The sequence below is a fragment of the Nicotiana sylvestris genome, chromosome 2 (assembly GCF_000393655.2).
Source record: "Nicotiana sylvestris chromosome 2, ASM39365v2, whole genome shotgun sequence".
Taxonomy (NCBI): Eukaryota; Viridiplantae; Streptophyta; class Magnoliopsida; order Solanales; family Solanaceae; genus Nicotiana; species Nicotiana sylvestris.
This window is the reverse complement of record NC_091058.1, coordinates 24,699,303-24,716,595: the sequence shown is the minus strand read 5'-3', so window position 1 is coordinate 24,716,595 and position 17,293 is coordinate 24,699,303. Positions and strand designations below refer to the sequence as shown.

The 17,293-nt window shown below is 35.9% G+C and overlaps 2 protein-coding genes across 4 annotated transcripts; both read left to right on the top strand.

The window, feature by feature from the left end:
- The first annotated feature begins 270 nt into the window (after nucleotides 1-270).
- Nucleotides 271-7,110, top strand: LOC104219627 (receptor-like serine/threonine-protein kinase SD1-8). The gene is made up of 7 exons (XM_009770319.2): nucleotides 271-1,778; nucleotides 5,192-5,350; nucleotides 5,429-5,622; nucleotides 5,705-5,915; nucleotides 6,018-6,255; nucleotides 6,338-6,488; nucleotides 6,569-7,110. The coding sequence occupies exons 1-7, from the start codon at nucleotides 320-322 to the stop codon at nucleotides 6,878-6,880; spliced, it is 2,724 nt and encodes a 907-aa protein (XP_009768621.1). The 5' UTR covers nucleotides 271-319; the 3' UTR covers nucleotides 6,881-7,110.
- Nucleotides 7,111-7,322: 212 nt separating this feature from the next.
- Nucleotides 7,323-16,447, top strand: LOC104219625 (receptor-like serine/threonine-protein kinase SD1-8). 3 transcript variants are annotated; one of them, XM_009770317.2, is made up of 9 exons: nucleotides 7,323-9,879; nucleotides 12,340-12,627; nucleotides 12,718-13,512; nucleotides 14,145-14,300; nucleotides 14,634-14,788; nucleotides 14,893-15,109; nucleotides 15,241-15,475; nucleotides 15,564-15,714; nucleotides 15,826-16,447. In XM_009770317.2, exons 1-9 carry the CDS (start codon nucleotides 9,831-9,833, stop codon nucleotides 16,120-16,122), a joined length of 2,343 nt encoding a protein of 780 aa, XP_009768619.1. In that variant the 5' UTR covers nucleotides 7,323-9,830; the 3' UTR covers nucleotides 16,123-16,447. The 3 variants fall into 3 exon arrangements, with proteins under 3 accessions (XP_009768619.1, XP_009768620.1, XP_009768618.1); XM_009770318.2 differs by having other exon boundaries at nucleotides 9,823-9,879; nucleotides 12,347-12,627; XM_009770316.2 differs by lacking the exon at nucleotides 7,323-9,879 and having other exon boundaries at nucleotides 10,205-12,627.
- The last annotated feature ends 846 nt before the right edge of the window (nucleotides 16,448-17,293 follow it).

Here is a 17,293-nt window from a genome sequence, read left to right as displayed (position 1 = left end):
TGCTTCTTAATATAAATTGTATTTTCAAAATTGAAGTTATAATTCTGTTTTCAATGAAAATTTTAAATGCATTAATCCTTGTTCTCTAAATTCCGTCCTTCTTTTTGGAAACAACATGTACAGTAGCAATGGGACAAAAACAATTGTTTGGTTGAAAAAAAAAATTTACTTTACCCTATCGATAATCACCCCAATTATTGTTTACATTTTCAAAACTTTATAACATGAATTTAGGGATGGTTTTTGTGACATCCCATTTTCAAGGAAAGACTTTAGTAAGACCCAGGAAAGAATCAGAGTATAAGTTTTGCGGGTAGAAATGAGGTACCTAAATACCATCTTCCTTCCGTCTTCCTATCAAACACGAACAACAAGTACACCAACAAATGTTTCAAATGCCAAGATTGCCCAACATCTCCCACTTATCCTACCAAAACAAAAGAATAACCCATCTTTAGATTCAACAATGAGAAACCTTAACACCAAAGGATACTGCTGCTTTCACCAATTTTCTCTCTTCCTTTTGATTTCTCAATTTCTTGTTCCAATTCTTGCCATACCCACTGATACAATCACCCCAACACAGCCTCTAACCAAAGACCAAACCTTAGTTTCTTCCGGACAACTCTTTGAATTAGGCTTTTTCAGTCCAGGCGGTGTCAATTCAGACAAATGGTATGCCGGAATTTGGTACAAAGAACCACAAGACAGGACTATTGTCTGGGTTGCAAACAGAGCCAACCCTCTTTCAAACTCACCCACCTCTGTCCTAAAACTCACCGAAAATGGCACCCTTCTACTCGTCGACGGTCAAACTAGGAACTCCGTCTGGTCTTCCGATCAAACTCCGGCGACCAGCACAGTAGCCCAACTCCTAGATTCCGGGAACTTTGTCGTTCGACCAGAAAACGATGAAACAGAAGAGAGTTACACGTGGCAGAGCTTTGATTATCCAACAGACACTTTATTACCTGGGATGAAACTTGGGTGGGACTCAAAAAGTGGGTTAAACAGAAACATAACATCATGGAAAACAGCAACCGATCCAGCTCCTGGAGATTTCACTTTCAAGATCAACACAAATGGATTACCAGAAATTTTCTTAACGAATAAACAAGAAATTGTCTACAGGAGTGGTGCTTGGAATGGACTTAGATTCAGTGGGGTACCGGAAATGAAACCTACTGAGATTATTACGTTCGAATTTCAGTTCAAATCAGATGAAATATATTACATGTTTGAGTTACATAACAAGAGATTGTATTCTAGGTTATTGGTGAATCATAACGGTCGGCTTGAAAGATACACGTGGATTCCGACAAACAATATATGGAGTAGATTCTGGTATGCTCCAAAAGATCAATGTGATGGTTATACAGAGTGTGGGATGTCTGGAATTTGCGATACAAATCTTTCGCCGGTTTGTAAATGTATGGTGGGATTTAAGCCTAAGAATCAAGTGGCATGGGATTTGAGAGATGGGTCCGATGGATGTGTGAGATTTCATAAATTAGATTGTGAAACCGATAGTTTTAATATATTGAGGAACATGAAATTGCCGGATACAACGAACTCTTTTGTAGATAAAAACATGAATTTGGATGAATGTGAAGCTATGTGTCGGAAAAATTGTTCTTGCACGGCGTATACTAACTCGAATATTAGTGGAAGTGGGTCGGGTTGTGTGATTTGGAGCACCGAACTTATTGACATGCGGCAGTATGCGGCGGCGGAAGGTGGCCAACTTCTCTACGTTAGGGTGGCTTCTTCTGACGCAGGTATGATCCCATTTTTCTCGAGCTCTTTTAATTTGGATGTTTCTAGCTTCGTTTGCAATTTCATGTTTTTTAATTAAAATATTTTAAACTCAGATAAAGAGGAATATTGCGATAGAGTGACAATCAGCGTAAGAAAATTATAGTACAACAGATTTTCTCGTATTAAAAGGAATTTGTACAATCAATTTTAAGTAATTTAGGATTAACAATTGATTGTTAGCTAATCTCTGATCCTCTCTGTGGGGATCAAATATTGGATGATTGGGACGAGTTGAGTCGACTCGGTTAGCACGGGTGGGTTAGCGAATAGTTGATATGGTATAAATTTGAAAATTTTCATTTATTTGTTTTTTTTAATAATAATAATTCAAAGCGAAAATTAACATAAAAAGGGTAATGGAATTTTAGGAAAACTTTTGTGAAAGTTTGAAACTTTAGGAAACAAACTTTTGTAAAAGTTTGGAAAGATTTCTATGATTGGAAATATGCAACTGTTAATTTACTATTACTACTTTACTACTAGTATCTTTTGAATATTTTTGTGGGAGAAATTTTAATTTCACGCAAAAGATTACTCCCTGTTCAAAATAAGTGATTTTTTGGCATTTTTCTTGTGGTCCAAAATAAGTGATTTTTCCAGATTTCAAGAATGAATTAATTATTTTTTTCCTACATTGTCCTTGGAGTAACTACTGTTGGAATATGTGTTAGGAGTGTTTATGTGAGATAGTAAAGGTTAATATGGTCAATTCCATTGCTAATTAATGCAAAAAGGTGAATTTCTTAATCTGTGTGAAACATCCAAAAAATCACTTATTTTGGACGGAGGGAGTATTTATTTATTCATTTGGCAAACTTGCTGCTCTCTATATCATTTCCAGTTCCACTACACATCTTTTTTCTTTCGTCATACATTTCTATAACATTGCTACTATAAAAAATAAGTTTCTTTGCCTCTTTAAACAATAGGTATAGTTGTCTGTCCTTGGTTCCCTTTCTTGTTACCTACTGCTCTCGGAGATCTAAAACTTATACTTCCTCCGTTCAGTTTTACTTAATATGTATATTAAAAATATATTTTCATTTTTACTTCTCATTTTATAAATATCATGATAAGACAATTTTTTTTCCTGTTACATTATTTATTACTCATTGAGTCATTTCAAATCATTTTCTCAAATCCAATAAAATATACATCAATTAATATGAGTATCATGGTAAATTATGCACTTCATTTATTATTTTTTAAGGGGCGTAAAAAGTCAAAACGTGCTAAGTAGAAATGAACGGAGGAAGTATAATCAATAGATTCAAAAACTAAATAAATAATTGCCTGTTTGAAATTCATAATTGATTGTTATGAATACAACCTTTGAAAAACCAAGAAGGTAATATATTGATTATTGAGTACATTAACTCCTGAAAAAGACTCATAAACAGCCAACTTTCAAAGCTATTCTGGCTATATATTCTTAGTGGTGTGCACGTTTTACATCTACGTAATAATTTTCTATTTTTCCCTCTTTGCGTGTTCTACTTTGAAAACGAAAAGAATAAAAACCCAACCATATCTAACAACCCTATCTTTAAATTGCTTTCAATAGGGACCTACTTATATTAATCTACTATTTGGACTTCCTTTTTCTCACTTGATTAGATAGGGATGGCTAGTATTTGAAAAATATGTGAGACAGTCATGCATCTCAAGGCTCTAAAAGTGATAGCCATCCAATTCATTTGGAAAATAAGTTCTCATTTCTAGAAGTTTTCTTAAAATTTTTGGAAAAGTTTGTATGTCAAAATCACACTAATATATGTTATTATGCCTGCACTTTGTTGTAAATATCAAAAGAAGATTAATTCAATGATGGGTCATTATGAAAAAAGTTCAGAAAATAAGGGTGAAAAAAGTACTAGGTTTAAGGAAAAAAGGGAGTAACAAACAAAGTGACCGAAATTGGCATTAGCTTTTTCTTTTTGACCTTTTCCTTAAATGGCTGCATGACATACTGAAATAGTAAAATCTAATCCTCCCCTTTTCTTTTTCTTTTTTTTGCTTTCATTTGCCTTTTGGATTCATAAACTTTTTTAATTTTGGTGGAAATAAAGTTTCCAAATAGCGTTTATTTCGCTCTAATTATTTTCCATTAACTGGTCCCACATAAAGTGGGCCCCACAAAAAGGATACTCCTAAATCCTACTCCCAAAATAAGTGATTTTTTGTTGTTTTCACACATATTAATAAATTCACCTTTTAACATTAATTAACAATGAAATTGACCATATTAACTTTTACTATCTCTTCACATAAATACTCCTAACACATACTCCAACATTAATTACTTCAAGGACAATGTAGGAAAAAAATAATTAATTTATTCTTGAAATCTAAAAAAATCACTTATTTTGGACCACAAAAAAAAATAAAAAATCACTTATTTTGGACCGGAGGGAATACTAAAAGTTAAAACGGTGAAGAAGCAAATTCCTGGACGGTGTGATGGCCCCCTGACATTTACCATAGTTTCGGCTCATTCTACAATGTTACATGGCCGACGAATTTGACTTGGTTTAGTTATGTTTCCTAGTGTAATACAGAAATTTTATTTTACTACCAGCAATAGTTCGTGGACCCTACTGAATACCAAGTCTTTACAGGTTCTCTCAGCTAAAGACTAGTTAAATTGACCGAGAAAATGTCGTGGATGGATGTTAATATTTGTCTGTCCTAGTAGATAATTTAATAATATTTTTTGTTAAAAGGATAAAGTGAATTTAAAAAGAGTGGTGGGCTCGGCCCAAATTGTTCTTGGAAAAGGTCTTGGGTTCTTTAATTTTCTATTACACAGGAAGATGGAAAAAGGAAAGAAGAAATGAGACATTGAAAATGAATTCACACAGAATAAATATCACTTTTACTGTATTACTAGACTTATAACCTATTTGGACAAGCTTATTATTTTGTATTTCTATTTTACTTATTACTTTTATATACTTATGTAGCATAATTTTCGGAGGCCCGCTTGGTCCATGTAAATCCGCCCCTGTATACGGCTAAAATATTTGTTAACATCATTTGAACAGTAGTCTTTTAAGCTCAAACACTTGCCATTGTTTGATTTTTGTTTATTTCTTAAATGAAGTATAATATTGTACTGTAACTTACTGAAGGAAATGTGATTTCTGTGTAGCTATAGGTTTTCAAACAGAACAAAAATGATTCTTTGATTTTACCACAAATTTCTTGGAAAATCAAGCTGCATTTAACTTGGAAAGTTTTTGCCGAGGGTCCATCGGAAACAGTCTCTCTGCCCTTACAGGGTGGGGTAAGGCTGCGTACATCCTACCCTTCCCAGACCCCACTATTACACTAGATTGTTGTTTTATTTAACTTGGAAAGTTTTTAATTTCAGCTCAAAGTGGAGGTGTGGGATCAAGCAAGACAAAGAGAGTTGTAATAGCTGCTGGGATTACAGTTGGTATAGCTATTGTGCTATTTGGAGTAATCCTCTACTACTTATCAAAGAGAAGAAAATATCAAGGTTCAGTACGAACTAAGTCTGAAAACAAAGGTACTGGAGACATCTGTCATAATTAATAAGATTGTCTAATATGAAATGCTACTGAATATTTCTTATGATTCAAACCAGGCATTAGTGAAAGAAGTCAAGAACTTCTAATGAATGCAGCTATCATTCCAAGTAAAAGAGAATTTTCTGGTGAAACTTCAGCAACAGAAGAGTTTGACTTACCATTATTTGATTTCAGCACCCTAGCTATCGCTACAGAAAATTTCTCTGATGCAACTAAGTTAGGTCAAGGTGGTTTTGGTTGTGTTTATAAGGTAAATGCTGAGTTATATGTAAACCATACTGGTATAATAAAGAAAAAAGATGATCAATCAATCAGATACTTTTTTTGATCAGGGAATTCTGGTTGAAGGTCAAGAAATAGCAGTCAAAAGGCTCTCAAAGAATTCGGGCCAAGGAGTAGAGGAATTTAAGAATGAGCTAAGATTGATTGCTAGGCTACAGCACAGGAATCTAGTCCGGCTTCTTGGCTGCTGTGTTGATATGGAAGAAAAGATGCTGATCTATGAATACCTGGAAAACAAAAGTTTAGATTCAATTTTGTTCAGTAAGTATTTTTTCGTTATATTGTCTTCATGAGGGTAGCAAGTCACATAATTCTCTAACTTACGTAATTTGTAATGACTCACATTTCAAATATGCTCTTCAGATAAACAGAAATGCTCGCTGCTGGACTGGCGAAGGCGGTTCAATATTATTTGTGGGATTGCTCGGGGGCTTCTATACCTTCACCAAGATTCAAGATTTAGGATTATCCATAGAGACCTTAAAGCAAGCAATATTCTCCTTGATAAGGATTTGACCCCCAAAATATCAGATTTTGGCATGGCAAGAATTTTTGGCGGTGATGAGACTGAAGGAAATACAAAGAGAGTAGTTGGAACCTAGTAAGCACAAAACATAAAATTTCTTCACACAATTCGTAGAATCCTTCAAAACTGCTTCTAATCCATTTTTCTTTTGATGCAGTGGTTACATGTCTCCAGAATATGCAATGGATGGCCTCTTCTCTGTTAAATCTGATGTTTTCAGCTTTGGGGTTTTGGTGTTAGAAATTGTAACCGGGAAGAAGAACAGGGGATTCTATTATCAAAATAACCAACTCAACCTTCTTGGACATGTAAGTTCACCAATCATATGTTAGCTTCATTCCTGGCAACGCGTTCATCATTTCTTATGAAAAACTAATTGATTCTGCAGGCGTGGAGACTATGGAAAGAAGGGAGAGGCTCAGAGTTACTGGATCCAGCTGTAGGAGAAACGTTTTCTCCGTGTGAAGTAATGAGATGCATACAAGTTGGCTTGTTGTGTGTCCAGGAGCAAGCAGAAGATAGACCAAACATGGCTACTGCGGTTTTGATGTTAGGCAGCGAAAGCGCATCACTGCCTCAGCCTAAAACCCCAGGATTTTGCCTTGGCAGAAGACCGGTTGATTCTGATTCACATTCAACTAATTATGAAGAAACTTGCACTGTCAATCAAGTTACAGTTACCATGATAGATGGCCGATAGTTGATGGTGTCATCCTCAAAAGTGTATATTACTACAAGAGGTTCACAATTTTCTCTTGTACACTTCCTCCCTTTTTTGTTTTTGGGTAAATTTTGTGGAAGCTAAAGAGTATTAGGTATTCTTTCTCATTACATACAACAATTGTGAGCTCAGAAAGCTAGCTGTGCTTTTCTATCATCTATGTAAAAGTCTAATCATTCCTATTCCATATCTCTCAAGTTCACTGTAAATTGCTGTGCCATCATTGATGTGATTCAGAGGGAATAGTTTGTGCATTCATCTTCGCTGTAAGTTTTATCTCCCTACTATTACATCCCTCTTAATAACATGGTTCTTCTTTCTTTCCACGCGGTTGTGATGAAGATAGCAACATCTACATCAAGACCTATTGCACGGTAACATTGTGATGATTTGTTCTAAAACATGCAAACCTCCAATAAAGGAAAAATACCTCAAGAAGTAACAAAATACGAGAGGCCAGTTGACTTCAAGTGCTCAGCTAAAAGGATGGCATAATGATTTGATGAAGCAAACCTGATCTTTTTGTTGGACTCAGGTCCAACACTCGCTCATACCACTTATTGAATTTTCTGAACTAAGTATAGAACCACATTCTTAGTTATATAGAACTGATTATTACAAATCACTTAAACATTTCTTAGGTACCAGATATCAGAAGAGGCCTCACATTTGATCGTTTTGACAGGAGGAAGATAATTTCAGTCTTAGAATTATTTTTCATTTTCTCTTTCGAAGATTAAGGACCAGAGAATGATGATGTCAGTAGTGGTGGTAAATTCAGTACTATAATTGGAGTACAGAGTGGACCATAATGGTAAAGCTCAAAAGATAATTATAATCTGATAAGGTATGTAGTGGACTTCATTGAACTCTGATGATCCAGATTTTCACCCCAGCTCCACACGCATGACTCATGACTGGCTATTGTTCGACTTGTCAGGAGGTTTAATGAGGAGATATTACTGTATTGTAGTGATAGAGATGGTTTTTTGAAACTTACTGGGCTGAAGTTACTAGATGATGTAGTATTTGAGGATTGTAAATTAGCATGTTTGAGCCTCTTTGGATTATGGAATATGCTATAATCAGTCCTCATGGTAATGGCAGCCACCAGTCATTGTGTAGTGTGCCTTGGAAAATTGTTTTATCGTATGAATCACTTGAGGAATAACATACATGTCCTATTGACTGATGAAGTTGGTCTATTTATGTAATTCAACCCCTAGTTCTGTTTTCTGATCTCTTCACTGGTGCTAGCCATGAAATGCAATTTCCTTTGCATGTAATGAATACCATATCAGTGACTGCTACTTTAAAGTTAAAATTTAATAAACAAAAATATTCAAATTTCCATTTTTTTCTTGAGATCTCATTTCTATATTTGCTTGGCCTGTTGGCTAAGCTAGACTCAAGTGTAAAGGCCAGAGGGAGAAGCTTATTATCCTATGCTCATCATTGGCATGTCTTTACTGTTTTTCATGGTTATCTTTACTGGACTACAACAACAAATCCAGTGGAGTCCCACAAGTGGGGTCTGTGGAGAGTAGTATGTACGCAGACCTTATACCTACTCTGACGAGGTAGAGAAACTGTTTTCGATAGACCATACTCTGTGGAGGGTAGTGTGTACGCAGACCTTACCCCTACTCTGGGAGATGTAGAGAGACTGTTTCCGATAGACCCTCAGCTCAGGAAAATGAAAAGAGATAATAGAAACAAACAATAACAACAACAAATGCCGGAAAGATAATACCAACAGTCTAAGAGCCAGAAAAATAGATGGAAAAAAGTAATAACAACAAGCAGTAATAACGACGAGCTATGAAGCGGAAGATCGTAAGAAAACATGTAATACAAGCAATCTAAGAACAAGACACTATCAGCCTAGACACTCGACTACCTACTAACTTTCAACTATAATCCTCGATCTTCGCACCTTCCTATCAAGAGCCATGTCCTCGGTAAGCTGAAGCTGCTCATGTCTTGCCGTTCACCACTCCCTAATACTTACCCGCCAAAGCCAACTGCTCACACCTTCTTACTGAGGCATCTAAGCTTTTCCTCTTGACATGCCCGAACCATCTAAGTCTTGCTTCCTGCTTCTTGTCCTCTATGGGGTCACACCCACCTTTACCCGGATATCTTCATTCTTAATCTTATCTAACTTAGTATTCACTCACATCCATCTCAACATCCTCATTTATGTTACTTTCATCTTTTGGATATGGGATTTCTTGACTGGCCAACACTCTGCCTCATATAACATAGTCCGTCTAACCACCATTATGTAGATTTTATATTTAAGTTTTGGTGTCACATTCTTGTCACACAAGACGCCGATGCTAACATCCATTTCATCCACTCTGCCCACATACGGTATTTGACATCCTTGTTAATCTCCTCATCTCTTGGGAATGACTTGTGAATCGAGCCTCACGTCCATGTCCGCTCCCTTGTCACGTCGTTGAACTTGCACTCCAAGTATTCAGTCTTAGTCCTGCTCAACTTAAAACCTTTAGACTCTAGGGTCTGTTTACAAACCTCCAACTTCTCTTTACTAGACTAGACGTTTCTATATCGTTTTGGGAATTGCATGAGGGCTTCTTATCTTCATCAACACTCGAGGTAGAAAATTATCCCGAGGATTTTAAGACTAGCAATATTGTACTAAAAACCCAAAATTTAAGACTTTGACATATCTAGAATTCTTGGGAACGAACAGAAAGAGCTTCCGACAATGAGAGTCATCGTGATATAGTTACTATTTTAGTATTTTTATCTTCTTTTGCTTTTTCATTTCAATATGAATACCTGATCATGTTTTGTTAAAATTCAGAGGTTATATGTCCCCTTGAAATTTCAAATATGATCAATTTTTCAGTCTGGGTTTAGCTTTGGTGTCCTAGCATTGGAGGTAATAGCTGGGCAGATGAATGCGAGTTTTCATCAACTAAGCATTCTACAACCTTATAGGACATGTAAGTAGACAATATGGTGCATTTAACTTCCTTTATGATTTTACTTATTTTATCTAAATTGCATTTCTTATTTGCTTTGCAGTTAACTTCCTTTCTGATTTTACTTATTTTATCTAAATTGCATTTCTTTCAAACAAATAAGCTTGAGGATGAGAATACTCTTGAATTCCTAAATAATTCTTTGCATGAGTCTTTCCTAGTGAGTGAAGTTATAATATGTATATAAGTAGAGGATAGGCAAGCAATAAGTTCTGCAGTTTCAATGATAAATATTGAAAATGCACAGCTGCCACAACCTAAAGATGTGTTTTCTGCTGAGGCTTCAACCTTGAAGATATGTTCAGCATCCACTGATACAACCATATATGGAGGCGAAGACGTCTAGATCCTAGTATAGTTTGCAGTAAACATGAATTGAACAGATTTCCTAAACAGACTAGCTCAGTAAGGAAAGATTTCATTTTAGTTAAAAGGTTACCCTTCCTCTGGATCCTATATCATGCTAAGTAACAATTATTACCATTCTCTGATTGCATGCTTAGGTAGTCTAATCTTGTTCTCGATTCCTAGTTGAGCAAATATGATTACCCAATACTTTCAAAACACCGACTAACCAAAGTACTTCCCTTGATGAAGAAGTGCTGTCCATTGTAAGGGAGTTGTACTATGGAACAGGAATGACGTTATGACATGCAATAATCCATGCCTCAAGTTTAAATTTGTTGTGTATTAGATTGATTTGTACAACACTTAGTTATAACATTGAAGAGGATGGAGGAATAAATAAAGAAGGAAACGAGCTGCCTTATCTTCATTAAAACTTAGAAATTCGTCTAGTTGAAATAACAAGCATAGATTGAGAACTGGTTCAGTCGCAATTATTGCGACTTATCTCCTTAATGTCTTTACCTTTTTGGAGTTGTTTTAAGTTTATGCATGGTCTGCCTAAACAGATACGTAATAGACTACGTTCTTTTGCAAAACAAACACTCATAATTTACATAGGTCAAAACCAGTAGTGTCAGTTACGTTTCTTATGTGACTTATAGTTAACTTTTCCTAAAGGGGCAGGAAATATCTTTGGACTCTGAAGTATGCATTAATGACAGGATTATCTCTCAAAACAAATCTTCAAAGCAGATTTCACTAAAGAGTTAAAGAGCCTTGGATGTAACTATGTTTTCTCAAAAGAGGTTCAATTTGCAGATGTGTCTGGAGAAAACTCAACCAGATGAAAATGAACTCTTTTCATTTAGTGGAAAATTTTATTTATGTTAGAGCTAACAAAAGTTTGAACCATGACGGATATTCCGGTGTTCTCTCACCAAGACTTAAAAAGCATATTCCGTGAAAATGTAGTCAAATAATAGACAGTCGTCTGAATGTTTTATTTAAGATAAAGAGTGGATTTGCAAAAATTATAGGAAGTTTTAACTTTTCCTAGAGGGGCAGAGATATGACTTCGGCCTCTGAAGTATGCATTAATGACGAATTTATCTCTCAAATAAATTATCAATCCAAGGTTTTAATAAAAAGTTGAGGATCCTTGGATGAAACTGTATTTTCTCAAAAACTGAACCAGATGATATTGAACTCATTTTTTAGTGGAAAATTTTATTTATGTTAGCTAACAATAGTTTAAACCATGAATGATATTACGGTGTTCTCTAAACAAGACTGCAGAAGCATATTCCGTGAAAATATAACCAAGTAATACATAGTCGTCTAAATGTTATATTTGAAATAAAAGAGTAGATTTGCACAAATTAAATTGTGACCTGATCTTTCAGTTAATGCTGACACAAATCCTAGTCTTCTTTTTTTGTCCTTCCTCTTAAGTAAAAAGATTGAGAAAACAACAAGGCTCATATGCATTTCAACTTGCCCTCAAGAACTAACCTTTTAACTTTTCCTCTAGATCTTTGCTATATATTCATTTCAATTAACAACACAGCTTTTTATCTAACATCAGCTGATAATTTAACTTAACACCAATTTGTGCTTGTGAAGATTTCAGGATGCATGTTGATTCTCTTCCTTGAATAAAAGAAATGAACACCATGTATAAGCCATTCTGATATATCTGCTTATGTAGTCCCTTTTAAATTTTTCCTATTTCTAGGCTAAGGTCTAAATTTTCTACCATTGTCTCCTAAATGCTTTTATTCTGCACCTGGCTATCACAAAGATGAAACACATGCCACATAGTGAAAAACTTAAATCACTTTCTCTTGAAGAAGCCTATTTAACATTGAACTCTCAGTACTTCTCCATGTAAAAGCCTAACCTGAAAGCTTAACTTGAATTCAAAACCTTTGATTTCCATAGCTCTCTCCTATCTGGGCAAGAAAGCAATGGCTGCCATACTTTCTTGGCTATTCACTATCTGTCTACTGCATATCTCCATAACCTTATATGCAAATTGTGTTGCTGCAAGTGATACTTTGATTCCATATCAAGTCCTCAGGGATGGCGAGACTTTAGTTTCGTCCAACCAAAGATTTGAAATGGGATTTTTTGGTTCTACTACACCATTTCGGCACACAAGGTACCTGGGATTGTGGTACAAGGGTATAGAGTCTGGTATAGTATGGGTTGGCAATAGATTGAATCCACTTGGACATGGTGCAAGGCTTGTATTCGATGTACAAGGATTCATTTTTCTCCAAGATGATACAGGAAAGAAGGTACCGATTTATACGCCAAAACAGATTGTTCTCTTGCCAGTTTTGCAGCTCCTTGATGCAGGTAATCTTGTGTTTCGAGAATCTAGCAATCTTTTAGCAGGAGAGTACCTGTGGCAAAGCTTTGATTATCCTGTCGATACATTGTTACCAGAAATGAAGCTTGGTTGGGACCCGAAAACTGGACTTAACCGAGCCATGAATTCCTGGAGGACAAGTGATGATCCAGCTCCTGGTGAGTATTTCTTCAGGTTAGAGTCAGGTGAGTCAGGTCAGTCACTCCAACTAGTTCTTGAGAAAAAACAGCAAAGAGCTTCAAGGTGGGGTCCTTGGGATGGACAAATATTCAGTGGCGGTGATGCCCTCGTGGACGAGCTGGTACTCAGACCAGTATTTAACTCCAAAACTGGTGCATTTTATGTTACATTTGAAGCCAAGAACGACAGCAGATTGAAACTGTCACTGAATCCAGAGGGTAAGATACAGTTCCTGAAATGGACAAATGCCACTGGCTGGATTCAAGTGAAGGTCCTGAATAAGGACATATGTGACAATTATAGGACTTGTGGGCCTTATGGAGTTTGTTTCGTTGAGAATCCATCCTGCCGGTGTCCTGATGGTTTCACGGCTACATCACCAGATGACTGGGACAAGATGGATTATACCAACGGATGTAGGAGAATGACTCCTCTTAATTATACTGACAAAGATATGTTTGTGAAGAATACTGGACTGAAGTTGCCTGATAATGCAACTTACTGGGGAATGTTGTCCCCAGAGGAGTGTGGAGAGAAATGCTTGAATGAAAGATCGTGCATGGCTTATACTATCATCAATATCAACGGAAATGTCAGCAAATGTTTCGTTTGGTTGGGAGATTTACTTGATATGAGACATTCGGAAAAAGCTGGGAATGATATTTATATACGGATGACACACGGAAAACTAGGTAAAAATTATTGACAAGTTCTATGATTACCTACTTGTGAGACGATAACTGTGTCAATGCATTAATTATTATTAGTATGGTGCAAAATTACGCGTGCATAAGTGACATTTGAAGGGTGAAATAGTTAACTGTTGTGTAAGTTAGTTATTGGCGCACGCACATTCATTAACAGAATTCCCCATATTAATAAGTACTCCATATTAATAAGTTAGTTATTGGAGTACTAGATTAACTGGTTCATGCAGATTAGTTATTATTTGTTTTATTTTTGGCCGAAACTTGCTTTTCAAATGAATCACTCATCCCTTATCTCAGAAGGAAATGTTATATTTTAGCTATTTTCAATCTAAGTTTTGAAGATGGATATGCATCTCCACTCCATGTTATCTTGAAACAGTAGGTATGTTTGAAGCATTTCACTGAATGTTGTCGACTTAAATGCTACACAATCTAGCAAAAGATGAAACCAACCTGAATGCAGCTGGTCCTTCTCATTACAAAATCTTTTAATTTTGTACTCACAGAATAAGCAAATATCTGAAGAAATCCCTTCAAGTTTGCTGCTTAAATTATTAAAGCTGAAGTCTGATTTCATGAAAAAGAAACAACTAACACTTCTTTCATATGAACAGAAGCAGCTGTTGCCCCTGGGAAAAGGAAAAGGAAAAGGAAAACGAAAATGAAAACGAAATGGATAATATGTGTTTCTTTAACCTCAATGCTGGCACTTCTTATCTTCTCTCTACATAATCAGGTCCGGCGTCATGCAACAAAGACAGATGTGCTAGGTAAGAAGATTCACCTTTTGCCTCTTTTATATTATTTTCATAGTTCTTCATTACAGCCCAAGCTTAGTTTCACTCAAACACTATTCTTGAAGAAAAATTCCTTTAACTCTTGATGTTTAATTCTTGACACGGGAAAGAGTGATCAGAGACATTAGCAATGAAAAGAAGTTCCTTATACCCCCAGGCCGCTAACTAGAGTAGTTTTTTTTTTTTTTCATTAGCAAACACATGACCCTGTAAGCTAGATAGTGTGCAACCTCTAGTAAGGTATGATTCACTTCCATAATTGTCTAATTAATTTATTTTCTCAAAAGAATATCTTTTTCTGAACAGATGAACCAGAGATTAATCAGCCTGGAAACTCTGTAGAAGCTTTGCTGCAGGGCGCAGATGTCATTGCATATGATTACAGTGCTCTATCTGCAGCCACTAACAATTTCTCGCTGTCTAATAAGATAGGTCATGGTGGCTTTGGCAATGTTTATAAGGTTATTATTTCTTTTCAACAAGCATGGACATGCATATTTACAGTAACTAAGACAAATCATGGCAGAAATTTAATACTCAAATAATACACATACTTAATCTGTAGGGTGTATTAGATACTGGAGAAGAAATAGCAGTGAAGAAGCAGGAAGTGACTTCACGTCAAGAACGAGGAGATAAGGAGTTTGAGAATGAAGTCAAATTAATAGCAAAGCTTCAGCATCGTAACCTAACCAAGTTATTGGGATACTGCATTCATGGAAACGAAAAGTTCCTGGTCTATGAGTTCATGGCCAATAATAGCCTCGACAAGGTCATATTTGGTATGACAGCTTAAATAACAGTTCTGTTGCACATTTGTTCTGTATTATTTTGAATTATAAAAAACACAAAGGACAGAAATTTGGGACAGTCCGAGTGAAATTGAGTAACTGTTTGCTTGTATCATGTCCAGATTCTGCAAGAAGGGGTAAGGTAACATGGTCAATGCGCTTCAACATTATCAAAGGAATTGCAAAAGGATTAGTTTACTTGCATCATGATTCAAGGTTGACAATAATCCACCGAGACTTAAAAGCTAGCAATGTCTTGCTAGACAGAGAGATGACACCCAAAATATCTGACTTTGGGTTGTCAAGGGCTTTTGAAGATGATGTTGAAGAAAAGACTCAGTATGTAGTTGGAACACGGTAAGTAGATATCACTCATTATTATTAAGAGTAGACGTTTATGTACATTTTAGAATTTTTTCCTGATGTTTTTTTGTTGTGGCTGCAGTGGTTATATGCCACCTGAATACTTAGAAGATGGACATTATTCAACAAAATCAGATGTGTTTAGCTTTGGAATTTTGGCATTGGAGATTGTCAGTGGCCAAAAGAATTGGGGTTATCAGCACCCAGTCCATGATATTGGTCTAGTAGGCTATGTAAGTATATCATCACAAGGTTATCATTATTATTTCACTTTCTTAAATTGGTTACACAAAAGTTTCACCTTGTGCTAAAACATTGTACATGTATGATCTTTCGATGATCAGGCTTGGAAAATTTGGAATGAAGGGAAGGCCGTAGAACTACTGGATCCAATGATAGAACAATCAGGCGATGGGAATGAAGTTTTACAATGCATCCTTGTTGGGCTTTTGTGTTGTCAGCGACGTGTCCAAGACAGACCTTCAATGGTTCAGGTGGTTTCCATACTAGAACAGAATGAAACGTCAAGGTTAAATTGTGTGCCCGTGGAACCTTACATCCCTAGAGAGTGGAGTAACAGTTCCAGGAGCCGCAACAGTGTGAATGGGGTAACTATTACTGAACTCACCGGAAGATCATGATGACCTAAATTCAAGAAACAAATGCACAGAGAACAAACTCAGTCAATGTAAGTAGGTCTGGAGTTTTGTTTCTTATTCCGTTTACTAGTATAATTTGAAACTATGAAAATGGCATTCCTGCTGGCAAACAACCCAAGAAGCTTAAGCTGACCTTCCTATTTTGGGAGCTTGCAAGTGGGAATTCTAGGGAAACTAGTATTTGCTAAGAAAAGGATCATTTATCACCTTTATAAAGGCACTGATGACCTTTTCTAAATTAGAATTTATGTATCTTGTTGAGTTTTGGGTGGCTTCATGCAATGCAAGACATAATAGTTTTTTTATATATTTCGTCTTTTCAAGAGGAAGTCATGGGTTCGAGCCGTGGAAACAGCCTTTTGCAGAAATGCAGGGTAAGGCTGCGTACAATAGACCCTTGTAGTCCAGCTCTTTCCCAAACCCCGCGCATAACAGGAGCTTAATAATGCACTGGGCTGACCTTCATATATTGTCTTTTCAAGAGGCACCAAATTTGGCAGTGTCTCTAATAGTTCTGCTTTTTCTTTAGCTTGAAATGATACAGTATGCTTAATGAATTACAAGCACCTTATCAAACAGGATCTTGATTATTTGGTTATTAATGCGGTTGATATTAACAAAATCTATAACATCATTGAATTTGATATTTATGGTGCCCGGAGATATTGGATTCACTTTGTTTGACCAAACATATATATTCTGGTTCAACTAATTAAATTTATATAAACAAGGATTAATCTTGGTTAGTAATATTATCCTAATGAAATTCTCAGTAGTGATAAATAACGCGTAGATCTATTCCAGAAGCTATGACGGTGCACAATTATCAATATTTTAGAACCCAAATAGAAGTAATGTAGCATTAAATAGCGATCAACAACAATAAATATCATTTATGTAAATAAATGCAAAGGAGTCACCCGAGAAAGCATAAAATCAATAAATATTCTTTCTGACAATCAAGAGTGACGGATAAGCCTTTGAGTGCCCGAGATATTCTCGGATCCAGTAGAAAAGTGTAGACAAGAATCTCAGTGAAAATATTGTTTTTGTGTACTTTTGATGAGATCAGATTTTCTGTAAAATTAAAGTATATTTTACCGGTGAATATCCCATGCCCCCTATTATTGTGCCTCTTTCTATTAAATAGGAA

Coding starts and splice junctions, on each gene's coding strand:
- LOC104219627 (XM_009770319.2), top strand. CDS start 320: ATGAGGTACCTAAATACCATCTTCCTTCCGTCTTCCTATCAAACACGA. Junction 5,351..5,428: donor AACTAAGTCTGAAAACAAAG/GTACTGGAGACA, acceptor GATTCAAACCAG/GCATTAGTGAAAGAAGTCAA. Junction 6,489..6,568: donor AACTCAACCTTCTTGGACAT/GTAAGTTCACCA, acceptor TTGATTCTGCAG/GCGTGGAGACTATGGAAAGA.
- LOC104219625 (XM_009770316.2), top strand. CDS start 12,234: ATGGCTGCCATACTTTCTTGGCTATTCACTATCTGTCTACTGCATATC. Junction 12,628..12,717: donor TTTGCAGCTCCTTGATGCAG/GTAATCTTGTGT, acceptor CATTGTTACCAG/AAATGAAGCTTGGTTGGGAC. Junction 15,110..15,240: donor CCTCGACAAGGTCATATTTG/GTATGACAGCTT, acceptor TATCATGTCCAG/ATTCTGCAAGAAGGGGTAAG.